Here is a 26,653-nt window from a genome sequence, read left to right on the forward strand (position 1 = left end):
CCCTCGTGATCACAATGACAACCTGTCTTTCTCTCGCTCGCCCCTCCGACCCCAGTAGTTGATGGAAAGCCTTCACAGACTGAGGAATGTAGGGATGGTATTGAAATGCCCTTCTCTCTCTAAGTTGTCACAGCCCTACTGACCATGCACAAGAGATAAGCTAGTTTGACTGACCTTGAACTGTAGGGAAGGGAGAGGCAGACAGGAGCTGTCTGATAATAACAGTGGTAATGCAGGTCGATAGTTACAGCTTACAGGATGCTTTCAGTAACCTATTTTTAACTATGAGAAAGCATTTTCTTTCTCTCTCGGATCTCCTCGGGCAGTGGGGGTAAAAAGAGTAATGCATGGGTGATAGGTGCCAATCATACAACTCATCAGGTGTTACTAAGTAAGGTGGTAACAGAATGAAGTCTAGATAGCCTTTTTCATGATCCATAATATAGAAGTACCTTGATTCAGCTGAATCACACCCAGTAAAGACTGCGGATGTCTTTACTGAGGATGAACTGTGGTCTGCTTTTTTTTAAAAACTCTGCATTTGGGGGGCGCCTGGGTGGCTCCATCAGTTAAACGTCTGACTCTTGATTTTGGCTCAGGTCATGATCTTGCTGCTGGTGAGTTCGAGCCCCGTGTCACGCTCTTTTGACAGCGTGGAGCCTGCTTGAGCCTCTCTCTCTCTTTCTCTCTCTCTCTCTCTCTCTCTCTCTCTCTCTCTCTCTCTCCCCCTCCCTCCCTCCCTCTCTCTCATGGAGCCTGCTTGAACTTCTCTCTCTCTCTCTCTCTCTCTCTCTCTCTCTCTCTCTCTCCCCCTCCCCAGCTCGCATGCGCACACGCACTCCCTCTTTCTCTCAAAATAAATTAATAAACATTTTTTAAAAATCTGCATTTGGAAATACATACATCTAAGGGCCGTTTGTACCCATTTCTGGGTGGAGCCTCTCCTTCTGGGAACCTACAATCAGAGACCCAGCTCTCTAGATTTCGCTTTGTCCCCTTTCTGTCTTATGATGTTGTTCACAAGTGATTAAACGCATAGCTCCATCTTCTTGCCCTCTGTCTACTTCTGGGGCAGGAAAGTGAAATTTCCCAGAGGCTGCTACTGGGAAGAAAACCCAACACAACAGATCTGAATAATCCATGGGTCCACTTACGACTATAATACATTTTTACAGAAAAGCTCCTCTTACCAGTGTCTGTCTCACATGCTGTGGCACAATCTAATGGGGAGGAAGGTTGCTTGGTTATCGAAGCCTTTCCTTAGAGGCACTGGGATCACAAAAAGCACCAGGCAGTGGCATTTTTATTTTAGTTTTTACTTTTAGACTTCAGTGGAACTGACGACTTGGCCGCAGTGGCTGGGAATCAGATTCCACCCTCACGTGCGGGAGGAGAGCTCTGAGCTCCGGTCTGTCTGGCCCTGCCTTCAAGAGCAGTGTTACTGTGGACAAGTCATTTCTTCTTCCTCCACACGGTTTTCTTCTCTAAAAACAAAAGGGTAGGACTTGGGTCTTGGAAATCCTTCCCTTATCAAACAACGTGGGCTAAGTCATGCTCTGACGATGTATGCCCTGCGGATCTCTGTGGCCTTCAGAAACAAAGGCTTTTTCCTGCCCACCTTACATGACCACTGTGTCCACTGCCTTCTTTCCCTGGGGCTCAGGGCAAAGGGAAACAGAAATGGCTCAGAAGGCTTCGGCTCAGGAGTGTCCACCCCCATCCCATTGACGCCAAAGCTGTAGCACAGTCGATGAGGGAGGTGAGTGGGTATGACCCTCTCAGCGGGGAGGCTTCATGGAGAGCAACCATTTGGAGCAATAGAAGAGGCCTCCCCCACTCCTGTCCCCACCATCCTGTGACTCGTGCTGACAATGTGAAGTCTTTGAGTAGAGGCATGACCCAGACCAGCTCTTAAGGCTTTTATACTTTCATAGCTGTTCTCTGTTGGAGGCACTTCTGCTGAACTGGGTTTGGAATGAACATTTCTCTTGTGGGAGGGGTGGGAGAAATATTTTCAAAGCAACACGTACTCGGCCTCTGCGTTCCTCTCGCCTTATTTGTGGTTCTGCGGTAGTACAGTCCATACTTTTCAGAACACCACATGGAATTTCTCCATCAGAGAAGCAGCGACAGACCAGCAAATAGAGCAGAGTTGCATAAGGACTTAAATTCCCCTTACATGAATTAAAAAGAGAGATTGAAGATTGTAGCGGCACATCTGTAAATGTTGAGGATGATATTATGGGGTGTAATTTTCAAAGAGTTCTTTGATACGACGGTCAGAAGAACTGAATGCTCTATTGATGGGACCCAGTATGGTATTTAAAAAAAAAAATTTCAGAAGCTTAGGGGGAGGAAGGAACTTGGAAAAGTCACTTGTTTTCTTGAGATTGGATGGAACTATTCCAGACAGATGAGACATCTAAAGACTGGTTCATATTATTTGTCAGTTTTGAGTTGTAATATTTAATAGCACTGACTATCAGGAAGCTTTTCTGTTTCACGTAGAGAAATCGGAATTTTAATCTTTGTGGATTCAAAACAAAACAAAACCAAAAACCTTGAAAATAGAAATGTTACCTTTATTCAACAAGCAGAGTTTTTTTTAATTTGTTTTGTTTTTTTTAATTTTTTATTTATTTTTTATTTTTTTTTATTCTTTTCAACAAGCATAGTTTTGTTCACCACTTCTTAGAGGGAGAGCGGAATCCTAACCTGAAACCACTCATTGGACCCCAGCAGTCAGGTGGGCTATTTCCAGGTCTTTGAATATGAAAAATATTAAAAAGTTTTCCTTGTGAGCTCGGGGTTTCAAAGAGGATCCCTTTGGAAAGTTGGCAAATACTTTCCTGGCATGAGGATTGGTGTATTTTTTTTTCCCCTCCACCCAAAGCTATGACAGGGTGGAGTATACTTCCGTGAAATTGCATGTTTCCAAAATAGAATTCACTGTTACATTTTACTGCCGTTAGAATTGAATCTCTAATCAAAAATAAGCAAAAACCAAACATTCTAGAAATAGAATTTCAGCTCGTATTCTCTAATTTAGTCTTCATACGGGATGGAATTATCATACTTTACAAAAGTGCCTTTTGAGCAAAAATGTACCAAACAGACAGTTTCCAAAGTGGTTCACATTTCATTCTCGTTTCTGCAGTCTCACATCGTCACATCCACAGTCTCGTGTGGTAGTAACAGCGTATCATTAACTCCGTTCAGATTCTCGCATAGTCTGGATGGCTTCCAGGCAAGAGCTCTGCCTCTTCAGCCTCTCGTTCTTCAGCCTGCGTCCGACCTGAATGACCGGGAACAATGCTGCTGTTCCTTGCTAGTGAATTGGAACACACTGTTGCCTGGAATGGAATGGATCTGTACTAGAACTTCCTCACATGTTATAGAAGTGATAACTGTAGGTGAAAGTTGGAATCGGCAGGATGAGAAAACTACGATTATTTCGCTGACTTCTGCAAGTTACATTCCTAAAGGGCCCTGCATGATCAAAGGCTCTAGCCATGGCAGATAATGCTAGGGTAACACCTTTTAAAATGCTTCACTCTTTGGTTCTTAAAAGCTGAGCCCTTAGTAGTGCACTAGAGAGAGAACCATGGCGTCAGTGGTCCAAGACAGGAAGCGCGCCCCTGTTGACAGTCATCAACCTCTCCAGGATGTCCCTCGGCTCCTAACCAACTTCTGTGCACAGGAAGTGCTTAATAAGTGTGAATATCCACATTTCTCCTGGGCTTGTAGAGCAGAAAATGAGTCAGAACCACTCAAGATGGCAGGGAGTGGATGCTAATAGAAGAGATTCAGCGTTGTAGGATTAGGAGAAGGGGGTGAACTTTACCACTTTCCCTGCCTTGAAATTGTATGTTCTGGTTTGGTTTGGGTTGGTTGGTCGGTTGGTTGGCCTTTCTTTTCCTTTTCCTTTTCCTTTTTCTTTTTTCTTTTCTTTCTTTCTTTCTTTCTTTCTTTCTTTCTTTCTTTCTTTCTTTCTTTCCTTTCCTTTCCTTTCCTTTCCTTTCCTTTCCTTTCCTTTCCTTTCCTTTCCTTTCTCTTTCTTTCTTTCTTTCTTTCTTTCTTTCTTTCTTTCTTTCTTTCTTTCTTTCCTTTCCTTTCCTTTCCTTTCCTTTCTTTCTCTTTCTTTCTTTCTTTCTTTCTTTCTTTCTTTCTTTCTTTCTTTCTTTCTCTTTCTTTCTTTCTTTCCTTTCTTTCTTTCTCTTTCTTTCTTTCTTTCTTTCTTTCTTTCTTTCTTTCTTTCTTTCTTTTTTTTTCTTTCTTCTTTCTTTCTCTTTCTTTCCCTTCCTTCCTTCCTTCCTTCCTTCCTTCCTTCCTTCTTTCTTTCTTCTTTCTTTCTTTCTTTCTTTCTTTCTTTCTTTCTTTCTTTCTTTCTCTCTTTCTTTCTCTTTCTTTCTTTCTTTCTTTCGAATCCCATTCCCATTGTACTTTTCTTCAGTAAACTTAAGATTCCTTCCTATCCCGAAATTCTGGGTTTTGTGTTGTTGCTGTTGTTTGGTTGTTCTGTTTACTTGGTTCCGATGTCCTTTAACTTTTCTGAAGAAAGCCGCAGCGGGATCCTCTGGCAGTAAGATGAAGTAACACTTCCTCATAGTTCTTTTCTTCTGATTCCCCCACTTTTGAAAGTGTGATCTTCAGAGTCTAAATGGCTCCTCTTCAAAGGTCTATCTCCTTTCACAATGAACTCTTGACACCTAAAAGATCCTTTGATGACTTGGGACCCTCTTGCTTTCCTAGGTTTCCACAAGGAGGTGTTCAGTTATCTAAGAACTGGCCCGGTTATAAGCCTGAAAGATCTTCCATGAAAAACTCAAGGGCAATTCTTAGTCTCTCTCTCTCTCTCTCTCTTTTTTTTTTTTTGCCTTCAATTTTGTTTTTGGTGTTGTACATTATATAGGTCTAGACAAATATAACAATATATATCATTATAAGGATATGTATCAGTATAAGGGTATATATTATTATAATATCATCTGTTCACTAAAAATTTCACTAAAAATATTTCCTAAAAATCCTCTGAGCTCTTTCTGTTCATTTTCCCCCTCCCCCAACAACCCTTGGCAACTGCTGATCTTTTTATTGTGTCCATAGTTTTGCTTCAGAATGTCATATAGTTGGCATCATAGAGTATGTAGTTTTCTTTGGTTCTTTGGTTTCTTTAAGTTTCTTTCACTTAGTAAAGTGCATTTGAGTTTCCACCATGTCTATTTGTGACTTGATCACTCATTTTTTTTATTTTACTATCTTTATTTTTATTTTTTTACCATTTTATTTATTTTTTTAATTTACATTCCAAGTTAGTTAGCATATACACTTCTTAGTCTCTGGAAGTGAAAGTTACCTCATACAAATGAGTGGAACTTTTACTGTTTCCTTGAGGCACAAGGCAGGTGCCAGAGGAAAACCAAGAGTCAGGCTAGGGCACAAGGAAAGAACATGGCAGATGATACTAAGGAAGAGCCTTGAGGGAAGGGAACACAAACAGGGAATGTGCTGGGTTACATGGAATGGGAAGTAAGCTTCCACAGCCCATGTTTTCCCTCCTGGTTCAAGTTCTACTGAGCTTTCCCCCAGGAGATGAACTAATAATGTGCATCAGATTGCATTTTTAGACACAAATCTGCTCTTCAAGTGAGGCTATAGAACCTGAGCTTTGCCCATCATTGGCAGGGTGCATGTGCCTTGAGGCAAAGGCACTAACGTAAACCATTTCTGTTGGAGCTCTTGGTTTGCCGAGTAAAACCATGGAAGCTCAGATCCTCACCGTGTACCATGTGCAGAACTTGCTACCTTTTCCCCCTTGGGATGGGAGAAAAGTGGGCAGAGAGCAGGCCCTTATATTATGCGAGCGCATGGGACCACGTTTCTGTAGTGTTAACTCACCTCGGGTGAAACGTTGGGAGAGGTGGAGCTTGAATACACTTGAGCCTGGGGACAGAACTTGAGTGAACAGGTGAAAGAAGAAAACCGGAAGATAACACGTGGCATATTTTAACTGTGGCGATCCAGGTTTCTTTAGTCTGTGATGTTTCGATTTACTCCTGGTGTTTCTTTAACTTCATACACAATTATTGCTTCAGAATGTTTTCATTTACTCTGATTCTCCGCTGTGAATAATGAAGAGACAGGCTACGACTTCCCCTTTTCTTTCCATCACACACGATTGTCCAAAACTCTGCCCCTTCCTCCATCCCCAGGCAGTGCCTTCACTTTCACACGGTTTTAAGAAATATCCTACCTAGTATTTCCTCCTTACTGATTGCGCACTGTCAGAAACTGCTACTTCATTACCAAAGACTTTTAACCACATGTTCTTATTTGTAACCTGTATTCCTATTTGTTGGGATTTAGAATCCATGATGCTTCTCACCAGCTAAGGATATATATAGTAACTAGGTGAGACAGAGCCCTGCCCACTGACCTCAGGGCACGGAGTGGGCACAGAGATTTTCTACACATACCAGGGACTTGTCTCTGAGAATCAGCACAGGCACTTATTATATACATTTCTCTTTAAAAAATTTTTTTTAATGTTTATTTATTTTTGAGAGGGGGAGAGACAGAGCACCAGCGGGGGAGGGGCAGAGAGAGGGGGAGACAGAATCCAATCCAAAGCAGGCTCCAGGCTCCAAGCTGTCAGCACAGAGCCCGACGCGGGGCTCGAACTCATGAACCGTGAGATCATGACCTGAGCCGAAGTCGGACATTTAACCGACTGAGCCACCCAGGTGCCCCACTATACATTTCTTGATGTGGACAGGAAGTAAAGCTCTTGATTCAGTAGTGGAGCCTGTAAAATGATTATGAATATTTTAGGTGAAAGTTAGGCTGGGTGTAGGAAGAACAGGGTGTTTTTCTATTACATGCTAAGTTTTACAAAAGAGAAGTCTTAAATAACTCAGCGTTGGTCCTTCTGATTTGAGTATAGGTTTTCCCCACCAGAGCCTGACATGGTTGTCTCTACCCTGACCAGCAGACCCAAGAGGAGAGAAGAAATAGAGACTCTATTAGAGGAGACAGGGAGCCTGAGTCCTTCCCTCAAATAGGCATTGGATTGATATGTAATGATATCCATGATAACAAGGTAGAGATAGCAATAATTAGCTCTCAGTGTTCGTTGCCTCTCTCTAAAAGAGTTGAGCTTTGGATCACTCTTGAACTCCCTGCATTGACATGTCCAAGTTTAGAAAAAGTAGAAAGTCATGGTTACCAAGAGCAGAAAGGTTGTTAGCATTTGCCAAGAATTGGTGCTAGGAAAAGTCTGTTATAGAGGTGACTGACTGTTTTAAGAGTATGGTCAAGGGAAGTGGAGTCCTAGGAAGAAAGGTTTGGGGTGAGGCGATATCTAAATGTGTAGGTAATTCTAAGAATACAGTTTTATTGGCAAGGAAACAATACACTGTTTTTATTGGTTTCTGAGAGCAGTGGTCTACTTTGAGGTTTGATGTTGTACATGGGCACATTCTGTTCACCTGCGCTGTGCTGGCTTGAGAATGTACTTCAGGTTGGATTTTTGTGAGCCACGGACCTGTAGGGTTAGCCTCGCTCTCAGAAGCTCTATCCTATCCATTAGCAGAATGCCAAATTATTTGGCCTCTTTGTGTTCTGCTCTACCAAACTTTTGAGTTTAAAAAAAAAGAAAAAAAATGACATGTTTCTAGAACTTTTTTGGGAATGCCCCACTGTTGAATGTAGGCTGGGCAGCTGTGTTGCTGTGGGCAGCCAGGTGTGGAAGAACATTTTTATTCCTGATGTCTGTTACGCGGAATGGGTCCTTATCAGTATTTCATCCTGCGGACCTACACTGAAGTGATTTGATGAGAATGTTCTCAAACTGAGAATGCATGGGATGTGGCACCTGCCACATCAAAGAAAGATAAACACGGGAAGAGGGCACTTTCCATCTTTAATACAGCTGACCTTTAGCAGCATCACCTGTGCGTCCCGCTGTGCACACAGAGTTTGATACAGCGAGACATCGATGTTGTGGGAACATATTCCAAGTATGTGTTTTTAAGGTTATTTGTTCCTCTGTTCCCATAAACAGGTATCAGTATTACCTGCAAGTCAAAAAGGACGTGCTTGAAGGGCGATTGCGGTGTGCGTTGGAGCAGGTGATCCGACTGGCCGGCTTGGCCGTGCAAGGTAAGGAGCGTGGCGGCCGGCCCACGAGATCGCATTTTCTGTTTGCCGTGTTGCTGGCCTCTCTGAGAAAAAAAGTGCATTTACTGAAACGATCCCTCGGTAACTCTCACTTTTCATTTCAAGAGACGTTAAAAACGCAGACATAGTGATTTCTGGTGGCAGGCTGGTGGACGTCGCAAGGCTGCTTGCAAATTGCTCACGCTTGTATAATTGTAGTTTTATTTGGAGAAATAGCAGCTTCCATCCTGACTTTAGTTAAAGCTACATGCAGGGTTTGTGGAACATTTTCTCAGAATGATTCCACTGCCCAGTGTGGTCATATTTTGTGGCTTCATGTCGTGACTCTTTGACTTTCACATCAGTTTCAAGTGTGATAGCTTTAAATATTGCAGTCTAATTTATACTCACACACTTAAAGAGAGGAACATATGTATATGTATGTGTAATGACATAGATAGATAGATAGATAGATAGATAGATAGATAGATAGATAGATATTGCAAAGCAACAAACACATAGTGAAGTACCTTCATCTTTCAATCTATCCTACTTCGAGTTATGGGAGCGATTGTTTTTACCATTTCTAAGTTGTTACATGTATTTTTACATATATTTATGTAAAATATGTCACATGACTTTTACATATATTTATACATTACTCTTAACTGAGTGGTGCCTTGCCTTTAGTCATATTGGAAACAAGAAGATAAAATATAATTTTTTTTAAAAGAAACAGGTTTCCCTTTCAGAGACTGTTTTCTTTAAAATCACTTCGTGTCCAGACGGAATGCCAGCCGCCAAGCCCTTGCTGTGAGGACTGTTGTTGTAGAAGCTGTGAACTGAACTTCCCATCCCAAATTCTGAACTGGAGTTGAACCTTTTGGGTTCTAGAATGTCTAAAGAGGCAGACGTCCTTTGATCTCTTTCATCCCGGAGTATTAGCAGTTTAGCAATTTTTGTTGGACGTACGACTCCAGTAGTTAGCTATCGTTACCTTGTGGATGAAAATACACAAAATATGTTGTATCCCATCTCTCCGCTTAAAGACTGGAAAGGAAAGGAACGGTGCCCAGAACAATATGAAAGAACAGTTAGTGGTCATGAAAGAAAGATCATCAAAATGAAGGAGAAGACCCCCTTTAGTAGGAAGAAGAGAGAGAAGATCCACTGTGTCCCTCCTCTGCAAATTGGATCTTTCTCTTTTTAAAAAGTTTTCTCCTTTCTTCACTTTATTACTCGTTTTGGCCTCTTACTCTTCAATCCCTGGCTTTATCACAGGCCTCCTGGATCCTGGAAGATCCTGGTGTGATAGCTTTCAGGCTAAAGGAAGTTGGTGAACTAACTCTCTGTTCGCTGGGGTCTTGAAGCCAGCCATTCCCCTAGCTCTCATATTTGTAAAGTAATTTTCCCAAGAACCCTTGTTGGGCCCTTAGGAAGACACATCCACTTAGTTATACGTCGTGATGAAATACAGTAACTGATGAGTAAATATGAAGACAGGCCGAGCATGTGATTGTTGCCGTCCTGAATGCCTCACCTAATTGCTCATTAGTTAAATGCTGAGTTTCTTAGGTGCGTCTCTGTCTTCTCAGCAACGTGTGGATGCTGGCCTTGTGTGTGGACTCTTGCATTCTGTATCTCTTGTACCCCAAAGATACCTGCACCCATTTCTGCCTGATGCCAGATCTTTTGCATGAAATTAAGTCTGTATGCAGTTTGATCTTTTTTGAGAGCAGGTAGGATTAGATGCAAGGCATGTATAGATTGATAATATAGACACAGTTTCTTCTTGCATGTGCTCAGACATCCCGTGGTGAAATGAAAACAGGACAAAACAGAATTTTTGGCATCTTGCAACATGTCAGCTTGTTTAGGAGGTGTAAAAATGTGCAGGGTTGCTTGCCAACGGTGATTTACGGTGGGAATTTCCAGCTGCAAATATATGAAAAGTTGCAGATGGGTTTGGCTCTTCAGTTCTCCCAATTAACCTTGAGTTAAAAAGCCCCCTTGGCAGATATTCTTAAGATAATGTGTTGGTGCATATTTAACAAAAACATAAGTATAGGTTTGTTTCAAATTTTTAAAATAGCTCAGGGATCGCTTTCAAATTTCTCCATTTTTTTCCCCTAGAAAATTGTGTAATAGGGCTCACATGCTGATATTTACAGTATTGCTAAGTAAAAGTGGTAACAATATCAAACATGTCGCGGCACCGTTTTTTTTTTTTTTTTTTATCGAATAGTGAAGAAATAGGACGAAGTGGGAATAATAAATGTGGCGATAATTTTACCCTTGCTTTATTCCATCTTTAATTTCATATAATAAATACTACCCTTCCCCCCGTGTTTCTTCTCAGCTGATTTTGGAGACTACAATCAGTTTGATTCTCAAGATTTCCTCAGAGAATATGTGCTGTTTCCTATGGTAAGTGTGATTTCCTTTTTCTTAATTAATTTTCTACCTTCTCTGGGTGTTTAATTGTTTCCTTTGAAAATCTCAGAGGATTTTACATACGTATATTTCCCCAGGGAGGAAAGTCCATGCATTTATAAAGTGGGGACACATTTTATAAACAAACACTGAAAAAGGTACTTCTTCCCGCCTCCTCAAGGCACCTCTCTGTCCCCTGACACCCCTCTCCCCAGTCCCCGTGTCCACCTCTCCAGGGCCATGGCATTCTTCCTAACTTTCTGAACATATCAAGTTTGTTCCCACCCCAGAACCTTCGTCCTTGGGTTTCCTGTGCCTTCAGTACTGTGCTCCAGATCTTTCTGTGACTTGACATTGAAAATCTTGAGTCAGATATCACCTCCTCAAAGACGACTCCCTTTTCCTTGACCACCTGTATGATACACTCCAGCCATCAACCACTTCCTGCTAAATCACCTTCTATGTGCATTCTTCAGGGCCCTTTCAGTATCTAAACGTGTCCAGTGTTGACGGATTGTCAGCTGGGACGTCAGCTCTGTGGTCCGTAGGTAGATACCCTTTCTGTCTTGTTACTGTTAACTGGCGTATATTCTGCACTCGTGAAATTTCATTGAATGAGTCAATGGAGTCAAATGCCCAGTCTTGGGTTAAATTAGGAACGAGGCTAGGTTTTAATCCCGGGAGAATGTATGTTTGCTGTTTGGAAGCTTTGGGGTAAATGAGAAGAGTTTTAATGAGGAGGAATTAAAATGTTTGAAAAGCTATACCTGCTGCAGTATCCTGGCTCTGATTTTAGAAACCCTGATCATTCATCACTTATTTTTTTATCAACTGTTTTGCCCAAAGCACTGGCCTGGGTAACTGACTACCAGGAAATCAAGTTATATAAGAAACGGTGGTTGTTCTCAGGGAAGCGGCCGAATAGTTGAGTAAATAGGAAGTTTGCAAAATCAGAATGCAAAGCCAAGAGTAATAAAGTGCAGTCAGGATTTTATGTGGGGAGAGGTTACCTCTGCTGGGGGGGTGGTGGTTAGGAAAGGCTTAAAGACTAATGGTGGGCGAGTTGTGTCTCAGAGGGTGGGCAGGATTGCAGCAGGCAGACAGGTAGGGAACAAGGAATGATCTAGACAGGGAGGGAAAGAGCAGGGGCAGGGTGGCATGAGTGATCGTGTAAGAGTCTGTGGTGAATCTGACTGTCGCTCAGGAGTGGCAGAGGGGAGTGGCAGCAGATGAGATGAAACATCTCAGGGCTCAGAACCCGTGGACTCTGGGGATTTATAGACCCCACACTTTGAGAACCGCTGGATTAGAGCAGTAAGACCGTTTGTGAAAGGTCAGATGAGAATCATGGTGTTCTGGGCGGGAGGTGATTTAGGTATTATGAGTGACAAGAAGAACACGAAAGCAAAGCAAGAGATATTTTGGAAATCAAACGAGCAGAACTTGGCATCCAGTTGGCTGTGGCACATGGGAGAAAGTAGTGTGTCTGGTGACAAGGGTTCAAGTTTTGAAAGACTAGCATATGTAAGGCTGTAGTCATTATCCCTGTCAGGGCTTGAGATGAGCTTAGGTTGCCGCATACTTAACCTTTATTCTTATAGGTTAGGGAAATACTGCGAGATCTCTATGGTTTCATGAATAACTCTGTCCTTATTCTTCTTCCCGCCAAGAAAACATCTGTATCGTCTGATAGATCTGTTGTTTTTCATGCCTTGTTAACTCTACCCATCAAATCGACCTGCATTCAAAGAGATTAGCATATTACTTGGCCCAGAAGCTCTTCATAGGATTTGGTGTCAACATGCTTGAACCAACATCTCTAACATCTCAGAGGCTCCCCAGTGCGCTTGGGGAGACGAAAGTGAAGCTCACACCTTAGAATTTTAGAGAGCGTGCCTTTTTGTGCTAGTGGAGACAATCAATTGGGTTGAGAATTTTCCACAATTTTTTTTTTCACCTTTGTCTCCTAAAAAGGTCTTACTCACCTAGCCTTTGGGCAGAGACCAGGCTTCGGTGCTATTTAGAATTTTTTATGGTGATTGCCAGCATGATACTTACGAGTTTGTAGATGTTAGAATGCTTTGGCAGGTCCCAGTGCTGTCTGTGAAGGCTGGAAGGAGTTGTGTATCTCACCTTTTCCAGAATATGACGGTCTCCACTGGGCTCTGAGCAAATCAGATACCTGAACAGCATAGACCTCGTTAAATCTCACAGTGAACGAATGAATATGGATATGTTATTCTTGGATCCAAACTTCCCCTCCTTGGGATAGTAGCTACATACATTGTGACATGTGGCTGGCAATGTACATCCAAATTGAAGTTACTTAAAGTTAAATAAAATTGAAAATTCAGTTCCTCAGTTGCATTAGCTACATTTAAAAAGCACTCAGTAGGGGTGCCTGGGTGGCTCAGTTGGTTAAGCGACCGACTCTTGAGTTTGGCTCAGGTCAAGCTCTCATGGTTTGTGAATTTGAGCCTCACATCAGGCTCTGCGCTGGCAGTGTGGAGCCTGCTTGGGGTTCTCTCTCTCTCTCTCTCTCTCTCTCTCTCTCTCTCTCTCTCCCTCCCCCTCCCTCTCTCTCTTTGCCCCTCCCTCACTCTCTCTCTCTCTCTGTCAAAATATGTACACTTTAAAAAAAAAATTCAGTAGCCACGTGTGGCTAACCCTACTGTACTAGAAAGCTTGGATATAGAACATTTCCATCATTGCAGAAAGTCTTGTTGGACAGCACTGAAGACACTGTGACAGAAGCCGATGTCAGTGTGTATATCTGAATTGTGGATGTTCCTGGGCTTCTGTCCTGTCATTCTGCCCCATGTTGTACCCTGGATACATTGTGGCCTGTGGTCAGGTGGTTCACACTATAGGAGCCAAGCATTCTGTGCCCGTGTCCTGGCTGCCATTTACCGGCTATGTGAACTTGGGCCGTTATTTAATTTAGTTTATTTTAAAATTTGATTATTTGTCTCACCAAAGCCTCCATTTTCTCATCTAAAAAATGAGGACAGCATGCCTACTCCAGCTGGGATAACTAAAGGAGAGAATGCACATGAAGTACGTTACTTGGCACATGGTGAATTCTCAGGAAGTAATTGTCCTTGTCATTGCCATCGTCATCGTCTTATGATTAGCATGACCCTCTTGTCTCTGGCATGCAAGCACAAGGAGGCTGAAGACTGTGCTTTTCGGGCAGCAACACTCCACGAATTTTGAAATGTAAGCAGAGGACAGGCAGAAGGTGCAAACGATCATTAACCTGCTCTGTGTGATTAGAAACTCCGGTTTGACGACGTGAAACTTTGTTGCCTACTGAGTTGCCTGTTGAGTTTAGTTCAATAAGCATTTATTGATCACTTACTGCATATGGAGAGCTTATAAGTGGGCATCATGTAAGAGCCCCGTGATAGGCCCGTAAGTGATGTGGAGAAGAGCTGGTGCTGTTAGGGGCCTGTCTGTGATGAAGAAGAGGGAGGGTGAAGGAGGAAGGGTCAGATGAGCATCCGGATAACTGTGTAAGAGAGACAGTAGGCCAGCCGTGGGGAGGGCTGGATGAGCCACACTCAGAGTGGAAGAGGAAAGGCTTACTACATCCGGCATGGGGGAATATGGAAGCCCGGTCAAGGGAACGGTAGTTGAGACGAAACCTGAAGGACAGGGTGACATTTCACTCAGTGTGATGGGCCCCTGGTGTTTCTTCCAGGAAGGCTCAGCATGAGTGTGTCAGGAGACATACAAGCATTCTGTTAGGAAGAAGGGTTTGCCTGAGGCCTTGAACCTTTGAGAGAGGAGGCCTGGAAGGGAAGGCCAGGTCACGCCAAAGAATGGTCTGAATGCCAGGCCCAGGTGTTGACCTAATTGAGCAGGCAGTGGGGAGCCATGGAAGGTTGTAAACCTTGTGCGAGGTTCCACTGGAGAATTCAAAGAGAAGACTACATTCCTTTGGTGGGGGAGGGAAGATGGGATGAATGGCCTTGTTTGATCTTAAAAAAGCAACCGAATTCGTCAAATGGCATTTCTGAGGCAGAGCAAAGAACAAAGCGAAGTACCCAGGGCACTCCACAGGTGTGCCGCTGTGTACAGGCATGCACTCTGCCATTTTTCATTCACGCAGGGCCGCTCGCGCCTTCCCTGTGGCAGGGCGCATACCTCAGGGAGGCCCCACACGCAGATGGAGGCGCTTGAATGGAGTGGGATAGCAGAGGCGCACCTTTGGGCTTTTCTCCTTTCAAAGTAGGAAGCTGAGGTTTCATGGGGCACTTTCTGATCTTCGCTTACCTTTCTTTATTTTCTCCAACGGCCACATGCCTTTCATTAGCTTTTCACAATTAGTACCGCGTTAGGACTACCACTCAATACCCGGATGCAGGCCCATCGCTCCCGTGTGCAAGCCACGCGGCCTCTTTGCTGTTCCCGGGCGAAAAACGGCGCTTATTCCCTGTCGTGGACTTGAGTCATTTCAGTGGATGGCTAGACAGGAAAACAGCAAATTAATCAGTTAATGCACGGAAAATAAGAGCTGCCTCCACCTTCTCCGAGGTTTCTTGTGACCATCTGCAGGGCTATACAATTTCCAGCACCTCATTTACACCCTCATTTTCCGGATTTAAAAGATACTGTTTTTTCATGTTTCCCTGATTTGAGATGGGATGTTTCTTGCAGTTTTGAGGTGTACCTTTTTTGGGGGTGGGATTTCATCCACGGAAAATTGTTAAATTGGAGGCCATCTTGGTATAGATGGTATTCTCGAATCCAGGGAATCGGCATTTGGGATGTTTTCTGCCAAACTTCAGCCCCCAGCCCTCCACCCTCAGTGTCTACGATGAGCCTCAGAGGGCCTCACCAGGACACGTAGCTCAGAGGCCCTTCTGACACCCCTTCTGGAGCTCAGAGGGAAGTGGCGTGTATATCTCTGCCCTCGTCGGTGCTTATCAACCTGGGGCAGATGGTGTGGAACCGGCCCCTAGGAAGGTCTGAGGCAGCTGGCCCTCGGCTTGAGCCTCCCCAGGCTACCACAAGGAATTCGCGGAGCTCTGGAATCACCACGGCTGTCAGAGTCTCAGGAACTGGTTGCTCTGGTCTCCCTGTCTCGGAATTACTCCTTCAGACCGTCCATCCCAGACAGTTGTGTGCTGGTAAACGTGTAACAATGCCTGATACATTCCCACTGTCAGCGGAGGGGTGTTGGGAAGAGGTATGTGCAATCGGCTCTAATGCCACGGGAGCCACAGGCCCCAGGGCCCTGGGATTTAGGTGCTGGAGACACCAGCGGGTTCCCACACACCGTTAGCTTATAGAACTCCCTACTTGTAGACATCATGGCCTCTGCTCCCAAGGGTCTGTCAAGTAACATCTGAATGAGCCCTCTCTGCCTTCTGTAGCTCTGAATTAGTGCCTGGATATTGTGGTGGTGGACAAAAAGGCCAGGCACAGCCCCTTGCTAGGCTCAGCTTTTGAAAGGATAGTGGGCTGGAAATTCATACCCCGATTGTTAAAAATACGTAAGTACTGACAAAGCAGTTTCAATAAAAGTGAGTCTGGGAGGCAGACAAAGAAGAAGAAGGTAAATGAAAAAAGAGCTATTACTATACCCTCCAGAATTTAGGTGGCTCCCCAAACTATGCCTTGAAAGAGGCATGTTAGTTATAAGTGGAGAACCTAAGTTATAGTGGAGAGCCATGTTCTAAAAGTAACAATGGACCGTCAGCCCGAAAATGGACAACTTTCGATTTGAAGGAGTAAAGGAGAGGTGGATGAAGTGAGGCTAATCAGGAAAACCTTCTGGAGAACAGAGCTCCTAAGATTTGTTCCTAACAAACAGCAAATGACCTCAACTGCTTCTGTTTTGATAGGATTTGGCCCTGGAGGAGGCCGTTCTGGAGGAGCTGACCCAGAAGGTAGCCCAAGAACACAAAGCCCACAGGTAGGGCCCGCCAAGGCGCTTGGCTCCCACCCCCGGCCCCCGGCTGTGCTCTATCCTGCATGTGGCTCAGCCCTGTTCCCAGAGGCGCAAATAGATTCAAAAACTGTGTGCTTGCCCTGCCTCCCCTTTTTCCTGTTCTTTTTTTTTTTTTTCTTTCTCTCCCTTTCTTTTTTCCTTTTCTTCTTTCCACACCAGCAAGCCCACATAGATGTGAAGCTGTTAGCCAGGAGAACTCTTCTCTCTGACCTTCCGAAAACTCTGTTGCCAGAGCTGGGGAGACTGGGGCTGCTTGAGTTAAGAGTGAAGACCTAAAAGATCTGCTTTGGATGGGAAAGTCAAGGTCAAGAGGGAGAGGAGGCCCTGAAAACTTGTTATCAGGGCTACGTGGAGCTCTCTGGGACCAGTGGAAAACGAGCAGCCTTCCTTCCGACCTCAGAGGACCTGTGCAGTGGTCCTAAGCTCTCTCTCGTTTTGGCCACTTGGCTCCCAAAATAGCATCCTCATAAACTTTTTCCTTGTTTCTTAACAGTGGAGATTTTTTTTCCTAGGTGGGAGAAAATAACTTTTTTTTTTTTTTAAAGCAAGCAGCATTATTCACAGGGATGTCTGGAATAATTATTGTTTATAGGGCTGTGGCTCTTAATTAAATACCTTACCTTCCTCTGATTCTTCCCCGTTGAGTAAAGGCTGGTAGGGAATATGTTAATGAATTACTTAGTAATGTACCGCGTCCTCACAGTTGGGTGATGATTGCTCTTCCCAGAACTGGAGCTAAACCACAGCTCTGGAATTTGCCATCAGGAGGGTCGGATCTTCCACTGCCTTTGTTGCTCTTAACCATTTCCTTCTTTGACGCTGTTTCGGTTTTAGTGGAATCCTGCCCTCAGAAGCCGAGCTCATGTACATCAACGAGGTGGAACGTTTGGATGGATTTGGACAGGAGATCTTCCCTGTGAAGGTAACATACCCTGGCCTGTCCTCACTTCAGCTTTCTCAGAATGGCTCAGGTGGTTGGAAAACTAGTGATAGGCAACCGACCAGAGCGACCTGGCTTCCTTATCGCTACGCGGCATTGGATGGTGAGTCCTGCTTACTTTAGGTAAAGCAAACACTTCTTCTTAACTAAGAGACTTTGAAGTTTTCCATGGTCTTGGGCAGAATATCTTGTTTGTAAGACAACCGTCTGAGTGAGTACCAGACAAACACCAGCCCATCCACCAGCCCTGGGAAGGTATGCGGTCACGTCCAGTTCTGCGACAGGAAAGCAGCTATTAATATGAAGACCCTACCCGGTAGCTTTCTTTATTCGCTTCTTCTCTCCTCTCTTTGAGCTGATACAGGGATCATCGCTTGTGAGGCAGAGTGAAACCTTTCCTGTATGCAAGCACACTTTCTTTCTCGAGTTCTACAGAGCCTCCATTGTGGGTTTCCAGCCCCTTAGGTGTTTTCTGGAAACCGTGCCTGGGAAGCTGTTACAGCCCATCACATCCTTTGCAACAGATCCACCTCCTGAAGTGGGTGTGGTTGGGGAGGGGGGTCACGGTGCATGGTCATTTATAGAGTTGGGCCCGTACTTCAAACTCATTTTCTTCTCTCTGCTGACCCACTCTGCGAAAGACGGAGTTTTGTCAGAAACCTAAAGCAACTGGCACATTTCTGCAATTTGGGAGATGGTGCAATTTTAGCACAAACATTTCATTCTAAACTGGCTCCGCTGGCTGTTTTATAAGTGTTCTGTTCCTCCTCTGCTGCACGCTTGCAATTTGCCTTAATGAGAACTGCCCATGTGCATCAAGTAGAACGAGCAGGGTGGCCGCAGCTTGTGGAAAGGGCTAAATGGCTCTTTTGTAGATTTGTTTAATTTTCTTTTGCTTCTCTAATGGCCACCCTTCGTAGGGTTGTAATCCATTTTCCTTGCAATAATGCCTTATGAAGCCATCTGCATCCCACTTACATTTCAGCAGCCCATATATAGTCATGATATTCTGGGCCATTGAGAAACCAGGGTAAACTTCTCTCCACTTCCAGAAAACTGACTTCTCAGTCCCAGGAAGTCGGGGGTTTCGTTGTACTCATTTACTCGTGTTGTTTTTGGTCATTCTGGGCTGTGGGAAACAAGAGCAGTGGAGATAGTGTTGAAATCCACTGTGCCCGTTCCCCGATGCACTTTCTGGTATGTTCTTTTGTGGGAAGAGCACAAGGCAGGTACTGTCTACCTTGGTCCGAGTGGGCAGACAGGCACTGCTGACTCACTGCCTGTGCGTGTGACTTAGCTGGGTGTCTTCTGTTTCCCCACGTGTCTGTTCATGACTAAGGTGGCCACCTACCGACCACCTGACATCCCTGGAGACAAGGATGACGGGAGGGGCAGCAGGACCGGTGGGGCGGTGCCGTGATCAGCTCTGAGATAGGTGAAAAGGCAGGCAGGAGAGTGTGCAGGGGCAGACCGAGTAGTGATGGAGCCCCAAGGAACGTACACGGGCTTGCTATGGACACGTTTTAGGGAAGAACATTTCCACGTAGCGTGGGCTTTTCCACGAGCGATTCTTCAAAGTTTCTCAAGGCCGGAGGAGTACCAGTCCACTTCCTGACAGGTCCGCCCCTCCCGCCTCCACACACACAGGCGGGCCGCTGCCTCGGTGGCTCCCTGCGTTGTCAGAGAGCGGGGACACAGAGAGGGTGCTTGTGTCTGGAGCCTCGATCCTTAGCCGAGTGGGATACCAAACCCCTAAGGTTTGACCGATGCAGCGTCTGGGCCTCGGTCCTATGTTTTCTCCATTGCTCGGCCCTGGTGAACTGCTCCTGCCGCGCCCCCACCCCTACTGGCCCGCTGCACCAATGGATCTACTGGCAGAGTGCCCCAGGAAGGCTCTCTGCAGGATTTTCTTTCCGCTTCGCCTCTCCACTTCTCCTGACTTCTTTTCTCACAAGTGTTTTTCTGCATGTCACCTACCTTGTAACTACTCCTAACAACCGAGGCACTTCCTTTCCTTCCCTCTCCACCCTCTCCCAACCCTGTCTCTGCTTTGCATCCAGCCGTTGTCTTGACCTCGCTCTGTCCCTGTTAGAAGAGCCTTGTTCTAATGTGCGCTTTGCCGGGCGAGCTGGAGAGACGTCCCTGTGATGGGGCACTGTTGTCTGTGTGTCTTATACGGGATCAAGGGTTCTGAGGAATGCAGACATCCTTCTCTTCCATCCCGTGTCTAGTCATGCGCGCCTCTCTGCTCCCTCCACAAAGAAGGTATCCCCCAGGGAAAGCAGGGGGCTGTGACAGTTTATTCCCCGGATGGTGAGCCTTGTTCCTGCTCTGCTCCCAAGCACGCCGGCAGCAGGTTGGGCTCTCCCAAACAGGAGGCTGGAAGCATCTGACCGGACCAGGAGACCAGACTTGAAGATAAGTCATCCGGGCTTCCTCAGCACAGGGCCCAGCAGATTTCCCGACAGCTCTGTAGTCCTCGTGCCCCTCCTGTGCTCATGAAGCTCCCAGCCAGCACTTAGCGTCCCTCTCTGGAACATGAATATGTGGCCCAGCATCACCCCACATGGTGTCCTTACAGGAATGACAGAGGCCAACGCAAAGAAAACGAAGCGGCCTGGAAGACGTAGAGACTCTGCCGGGTGACGAACTCCCCGCCCAAAATACCATCCTATGAGTCTCCACTATATTACATCTTTCAAGGAATAGATTGCTTTTAAAAGAGAATGTTCAGAAAATAATTTTAAAAAAAGAAAAAAAAGAAAGGAAATAAAAACTCTCAGAAATTAAAAATGTGATATCAGAAATGGAAAATGTAATAGGTTGCAAGACAAAATTAAGAAAATCTCACCAAAAAGTGAAGTTTGGAACGTGGGAGGTGGGAGATAAAATTAGAAGGCCAGCCCAGGATGTCCAACATTGGAATAATGGGAGTTCCAGAAGTGAACAGAGGAAACAAAGCTAGTAATTCGAGAAAGTATCCCAGGACTGAGGGGCATGAGGCTCTAAATTGAAACACCAAGCACAGTGGATGCAAATAGACACACACTAGGGCATTAGGCAGGGGAAGTTGATGTCTGTAGGGAGAGGAAATGGTGGGAACAAGTCTGCTGTTGGCTTCTTCTAAAGAGGCTGCAAACAATATGCTCAGTTCTTCAAACTGCGGGCTTATATAATCACACGTGTATGAAACGCATACGTAATCAAACTACACACACGTATAATTTTGATTTAGAAAAAACGTAAAAAAGGTACTAATAGACGCTCGTGAAAGATGAGATCTTAAGTGCCCCCAAATCTGAGACAATCCTAAAAATCTCTCTTGGACAGGCAACGTGTAGTGACAAATTCAGATAAAAGATGCATGTATATGTATATAGTCCACTAGGCTGTGCAGCGGCGTGAGTCCCTTCAGCACCAAGTTGCCTTTCGTCCGGATGCTGTCTGTGATTCTTTCATTTATGGGCAGGAAACGGGGTGTGGCCCCCCGGTGGGCTGCGGCCCATGTGCTCGGTTCTGCCAGGTCGCCGGTGATCTGTTTCATCACGCCGCTCTTCTGTTGATCTTACGCAGGACAATCATGGAAACAGTGTGCAGCTGGGCATTTTCTTTATGGGCATTTTCGTGAGAAACAGAATTGGAAGACAAGCAGTGATACACAGGTAGTCTTCTTCATATCTTTTTCCTTTTTTCTTTTTCCCCTTGAGGGACTCTCGAAAACCCTGCTCAGTAGGACAGGTATCCCAGCGAGTTGAGAGCCAGATGGTGGGTCACCATTGAGCTTTTCTCAATTCAGAGAAGATCAGCCCTCTGTGCGATTCGAGCGCTAATGGAGAAATGCATCTCACTTCTCCTGGAGGCCCGTTTGGGGGTGGGGACTCTCACCTGAGTCCAGGAAAGGTGCCCTGGAGCCAGAGACCTGGAGCTAAACTCTGTGAGTCTGGTTGGAAGCAGGCTGCCCAGTCAGTCCTTCAGTCCAGAGTGGCTTCTTCCCATTTTCCATCACCCTCCGCCTAACCACATGTGCTAGAAGAGGGAGGACTGATTTTTATATTAAAAATATAATGTATTTATGAAAGTGCATTTTGAAAAGCATTGAATGTGTTATCATGAATTAAAGGGATTTGGTACTTTTTCATCATTTTGCATTTTAGAATTCTTTTTCTAATGCTTATTTATTTTAGAGAGAGTGCAAGCAGGGAAGGGGCAGAGAGAGAGAGAGGGAGACACAGAATCCAAAGGCGGCTCCAGGCTCTGAGCTGTCAGTGCAGAGCCCGACATGGGGCTCAAACTCATGAACCGCTACATCATGACCTGAGCCGAAGTTGGATGCTTCACCGACTGAGCCACCTAGGCACCTCTCATTATTTTGCATTTTAAGCCCTCTTCTCCGTTTAACGTGAGAAACCAGTGTCTCCTCGGGTCACGTGTCCGGGAGCTTGCTCGTGTTGGCATCCGTAGTTGCTACCGTAATGTCAGTGATCTCAAAAGCTGCATCCTTGCTTTCATTTACAAGGGCAGTGTGGCCAGTTATTTACTGGAAGACGAGCTTTCTTGTACATGCATCTGGTAGGCATAGCTGTGCACCTAGGCCAGATCATCAAAGACAGCTCTTAGAGTCAAAGCAAAGTCCACCTTCTGGGCGTGGATCTTGCCCAGCTGTGTACTCTCTGGATCAGCAGTTGATCTGGGTCATTTTGCAAGTATTTTCCCACCAAAAGCTTCCTAATTGGCTTCCCCCCAAACCCCGCCCCCCTCTGCCACTAGGTCCCCACCCTGCCATTATTTTTGTTCATTTATTTTTTTCTTGCTCTGTGAAAGGGGACATTATTGAAACAGAAGTAGGGGGAAGATCTTGGTGGCTGCAGAATAAACTTTTTGACTTTTGGACATACTCAGTCAACTCCATACACGTACAATAAGTTACAAATTGGTCAAGCAAAATGCATAAATTAGGCAGCGATATAACTATGAATTTTTATGCCCATTTAAAGCTGTTTGGGCATTTTGTCCCACACAGTTCTTCATAGCTGAATCAATGCTTCATTTTCTCCTTGAGCCTGGAGAAGTAGACAAGTCTTACGTTTCAGTTGTGGAGGTTAAATAGAAGAAAATAGCAGTTTGAAACTCTGCTGATGGTAAGCCACTCATAGGCTTGCTTCGGTTCCTTAGGAACTGCTTCCGGACTTCTTCCTCCAGTCCTTATCTCGAAACCCCTACAGGCTGGGAATTTACTTCTGCCATGGTCTGCCATGGTGTCATGGTAATGATGCCCCTAGGGGAAGTCTCATGGTGGAGGAGGAGTGGATCCAGAGTTTTGGCAGTCGGTTTGAAGGAATGGAGCCTGAGGAAACCAAATATCTCTTATCTCTAGAGACCTTCATTGAGGAGCCTGTAGCTCTGGGTCGTGTAGATGTAATCTCTTGGAATTGTAAGTCAACCGACAGCTCTACTGATCACCTGTAGAGAGTATGGCCCCAGCAGATGTACGTAAACACAGTTGGTCTTGGAATAATGGAAAGGTGACTGGAGGAATGCCCGTAAGCCCCAGTATGGAACTCGTGCATCCCCAGTGAGCAGAGTGAACGTGGCTAAGTCCTGTACCCGTTTGTGCCTCAATTGTCTCATCTCTAAAGGAAGAACAAAAATAGCTGCCTTGTCGACCTTAGAGAGTCGATAAAGGAACCGTACTCTATACAGATGGGAGGCAATATTACTACTTTCAATTCTCTCAGCCAACATCCATTGCATGTTGAATGCCGGGTGCTTGGCTCCGTGCTTGGAATACAGACACGAAGACAGCAGAATCTCTAGGCATGGCATCTTTGGGCTAGTCTGGCTTAGTTTGGGATCCAGTCACAGAGGTCAACAGTTGTAATACCACGTGGTGACCGATAGGGAACTATACGCATGCGTGTTGTCGGGACGAGAAAGAGAGAAGGTGACTTCTGAGCTAAGTCTTGAAGGAATCATCTAGGCAGAGGATAGGGCAGTGAAGGTTGGCATGAAGAGGGAATTGTAGATCGGGGCACAGAGTGAAGGTAGACAGTAGTAAGAGGCGGCTACAAACTGACTCCAGGCAGAATGGGAAACTACAGCTTACCTTCCCGGGCACTTTCTCTTGGTGGCATAATCAGTCTGTAGCCTACGCTGCAACACAGAATCTATGTGGATTCTTTGGCCTAGATTCCTGGAAACACGTGACTTTGAAATAATATGCTCCTCCATATGCTTTGCAGTTTGGAAATGTGAAAAACAAGGCAGACGTTCCTTGAACGTTTTCCTCATAACTAGTCATAAATGAAAGTACACCTTATGAACAGCAGTATCCAGATTTACGTTATACGGTTTCCTTAGCTATTTAAGTTTGACCCGGGGTGTGTTTTCTTTACTTTTTTGCTTGGAGAGAAGGCACATTTAGCTTTTAAAACTATAGTTAAATCGTAATTTGTAAAATGAGACTCACCAGCAGTGATGACCCTCCTGTGCTGATTCATAACTGCATGGAACCTGCCTGGCAAACCCAGTTGTTTTTCTTGTGACCAGGTGGAATGACATCGGGAATATCACACACAACAAGTCGACTATTCTGGTGGAGCTCATCAACAAAGAAGAGACGGCCCTCTTTCACACGGTAAGCAAAATGGAAAGATGGGGGCAGGGTCCGACAGACAGCTTGCCGTGTGACCTCTCAACTCACCACATCCCTTCTTTGCTCTCTGCGTCGTGAGAGAATAAATGTTCTACTGAACCCGTAACCGTCCACCTCTCGCCCAGTGCTGTCATTACTCATTTCCGGGTAGTGGTGGTGATTTCCCGTTCAGAACGCCAGGTTTCCAAGCCGAGTTTGGACTCGGGGATTTCGGTTCCTCCACCTGCTGTGTTTGGGGTGGATCCCATTGTCTGGCGTGCTGCGTTCCTCCGCGCTCAAGTTACAGCCCACATCCAGTAACCCCCCGATTATATTGCACGGCATTTTCTTTTCCTGGCGGACCTGGATTTTCTCCCCCCAGCCACACAGCCCAAGCCTAATCTGAAGTAACCTGAGTGATCTTCCTTCTGTTGAGGGCCCCCTTGAGAGCCAGGGCTGTCCGGGCACCTCGCTGCCTCTCAGTGATGCTTGGTGTTCATTCCGTGCTCTGTCTTGATCCTTATTTATTTTTAAAGCATCTGGTTTGGAATTGTGTGAAGATATGCCAGCCCATGGTGTAAGCCCAGTGCCCTGAGTATGGAAGATTCTTTAACAGATTGTCTGCCATCCTTGGGTGGGCTTCCTAGCCCAGCTTGCTGCAGAATTTCAGCACACCGGTTTGCTGCTCAGGGGGGCTATTTTGTGTGTGGCCCGACGATATGAAGGAATGTGGCCCTGTTCGGGAGAATCCTAGGGAGATGCGTTTATAATCCAATACATGTTTTATTTGTTTTTTTTCTCTGCCTCTTCTTTTCCAAGGACGATCTTGAAAATGCCAAGTATATCTCTCGGTTGTTTGCTACGCGGCACAAGTTTTACAAACAAAACAAAATCTGCACTGAGTAAGTAAGCCGTCTGTCCACCTTCTCACTGGAAGGCCTGGTCAGATTAAATCCATGTGCTTTAGGGATGTCGTAGATGGCGTCTGCCAGTCGCTCTTTTCCCTCCTTCCTCGTGGAAGCTGACCAGGCAGGAGGGAAAGAACTTTAATGACGAAGGCCGTCTGGCACAGCGCGTGCGCCTGGAGAGAAAATAACTCACAAATTGACTGTGAGTGCTTGACTACCTGGACGGGTTGGCCCACATTAGTGCCTTTCCATCCTCTGTGAGGAGTTCGGAGGAGCTGAGCGGTTCCCAATTTGCCAGGGTGCCCCTTCGTGTCAGATGCGGGGTATGTTCAGAAGTGTGTCACGGAGTAGCAAGCCAACTTGAAAGAAAAGAAGGTTCTGTCATCCTCAGCCCTGTTTCTCTTACACAGTTGGCTAACCCCGCGTGTGCTTCTGGGTCATGTCATCTGCCTGTAAATGAGAGGCCAGGGTAATTAGAGGAAGACTTGGAATACACTAATAGACGTCACGAATCCATGTGTGTTTTTTCAATTTAATTTGGAAATAAAGATGATAAAGGGAGTCTGATATGGGAACTTAAATGTGACCTGACCTTGGATGTAGAGTAGCTGGGGCTCACGCTATCATTGCCTTTATTTTGGTTGCCTTCAAAAGATGTTCCTCAGCAGAGGACGTTCGGCAGTTGGGGCGCCCTAGGTGCTTAATTGTGTTTCAAAGAATTCGGGGATATAAATGCAAGAGAGGAACTGCTTTTCCATTCCCCCAGTGGACACATCCAAGAGTGTGAGAGTATTGTCCCAGAGCAGTTCCTGCTGAAAATTGCGGCTGCTTTAGAACTGGAGCCTCAGGTCCTGACAGACTTTCTTCTCTACACGATGGAGGCTCTTTCAAACCGGTCTTTGCAATTGGTCACTGTCGGAGTCTGAAAGGATCGTTGATGGTATCAGGTCCGCCAGCAAAGTTTGCAAATGTAAATCGGAAGGGCAGTGATCAGGGAGCGGCAAGTCAAACAGCCATCACTGTACGGGCACGCACACGCGCACGCACACGCACGTGGCGTTCTTTTGAACAGACTCCCCGTAGATCACTTCTGTGCACTTCTGCGCTGCGGCGGCCTTTGATCTGCGGGGGGGGGTCTTTGACATTAACACGAACTCTATGGTCGGCTTCTGGAGGGCGAATTAAAATCTGACTGTTTTAAGCAGTGAATTTCACTGTGGTCTTCTGGCTGGACCATTTCTCAGCAAGGGAGTTTACTGTAAAATTTGCAGAGTATTTTGATTTCTTTGGCGCTCTCCGAATACTAGTGAGCATCCCACGTTAGCCTGAAAACTGAGGAAATGGTGTTTTCCTTTCTACTTCTGTAATAACCATTCTTTTCTCCTCACCAGGTAGAGGAGGTTCCTGACCTCTTATTTGGACTCTCTAAGATGTACACACACACACACACACACACACACACACACTCCATACACATAGTAAATTCTGTGTATAGTTTCAGGATCTCAGCACAGACTGCATTAAGGCCTGGGATAAACCCCCTGTAGTTTTAGGAAACTAGCATTATCTTAACAGCATCTTTCTCCAGAGGTCTGCACACCCTGACTGCTAAAAGACTATCATTG

The 26,653-nt window shown here is 45.4% G+C and overlaps 1 protein-coding gene across 3 annotated transcripts in view; it reads left to right on the top strand.

Annotated features, from left to right (window-relative positions):
• The window catches only part of PTPN14 (protein tyrosine phosphatase non-receptor type 14), a 178,991-nt gene that overhangs the window by 114,251 nt on the left and 38,087 nt on the right, over window positions 1-26,653 (top strand). For all 3 annotated transcript variants that reach the window (XM_003999294.6, XM_006942777.5, XM_019821801.3), the window contains exons 4-10: window positions 8,063-8,160; window positions 10,517-10,584; window positions 16,443-16,513; window positions 17,384-17,471; window positions 21,063-21,151; window positions 24,036-24,123; window positions 24,940-25,022. In XM_003999294.6, the coding sequence (XP_003999343.1) occupies window positions 8,063-8,160; window positions 10,517-10,584; window positions 16,443-16,513; window positions 17,384-17,471; window positions 21,063-21,151; window positions 24,036-24,123; window positions 24,940-25,022 (585 nt within the window). The remainder of the gene's footprint in view (window positions 1-8,062; window positions 8,161-10,516; window positions 10,585-16,442; window positions 16,514-17,383; window positions 17,472-21,062; window positions 21,152-24,035; window positions 24,124-24,939; window positions 25,023-26,653) is intronic.

The sequence above is a fragment of the Felis catus genome, chromosome F1 (assembly GCF_018350175.1).
Source record: "Felis catus isolate Fca126 chromosome F1, F.catus_Fca126_mat1.0, whole genome shotgun sequence".
NCBI classification, from domain to species: domain Eukaryota; kingdom Metazoa; phylum Chordata; class Mammalia; order Carnivora; family Felidae; genus Felis; species Felis catus.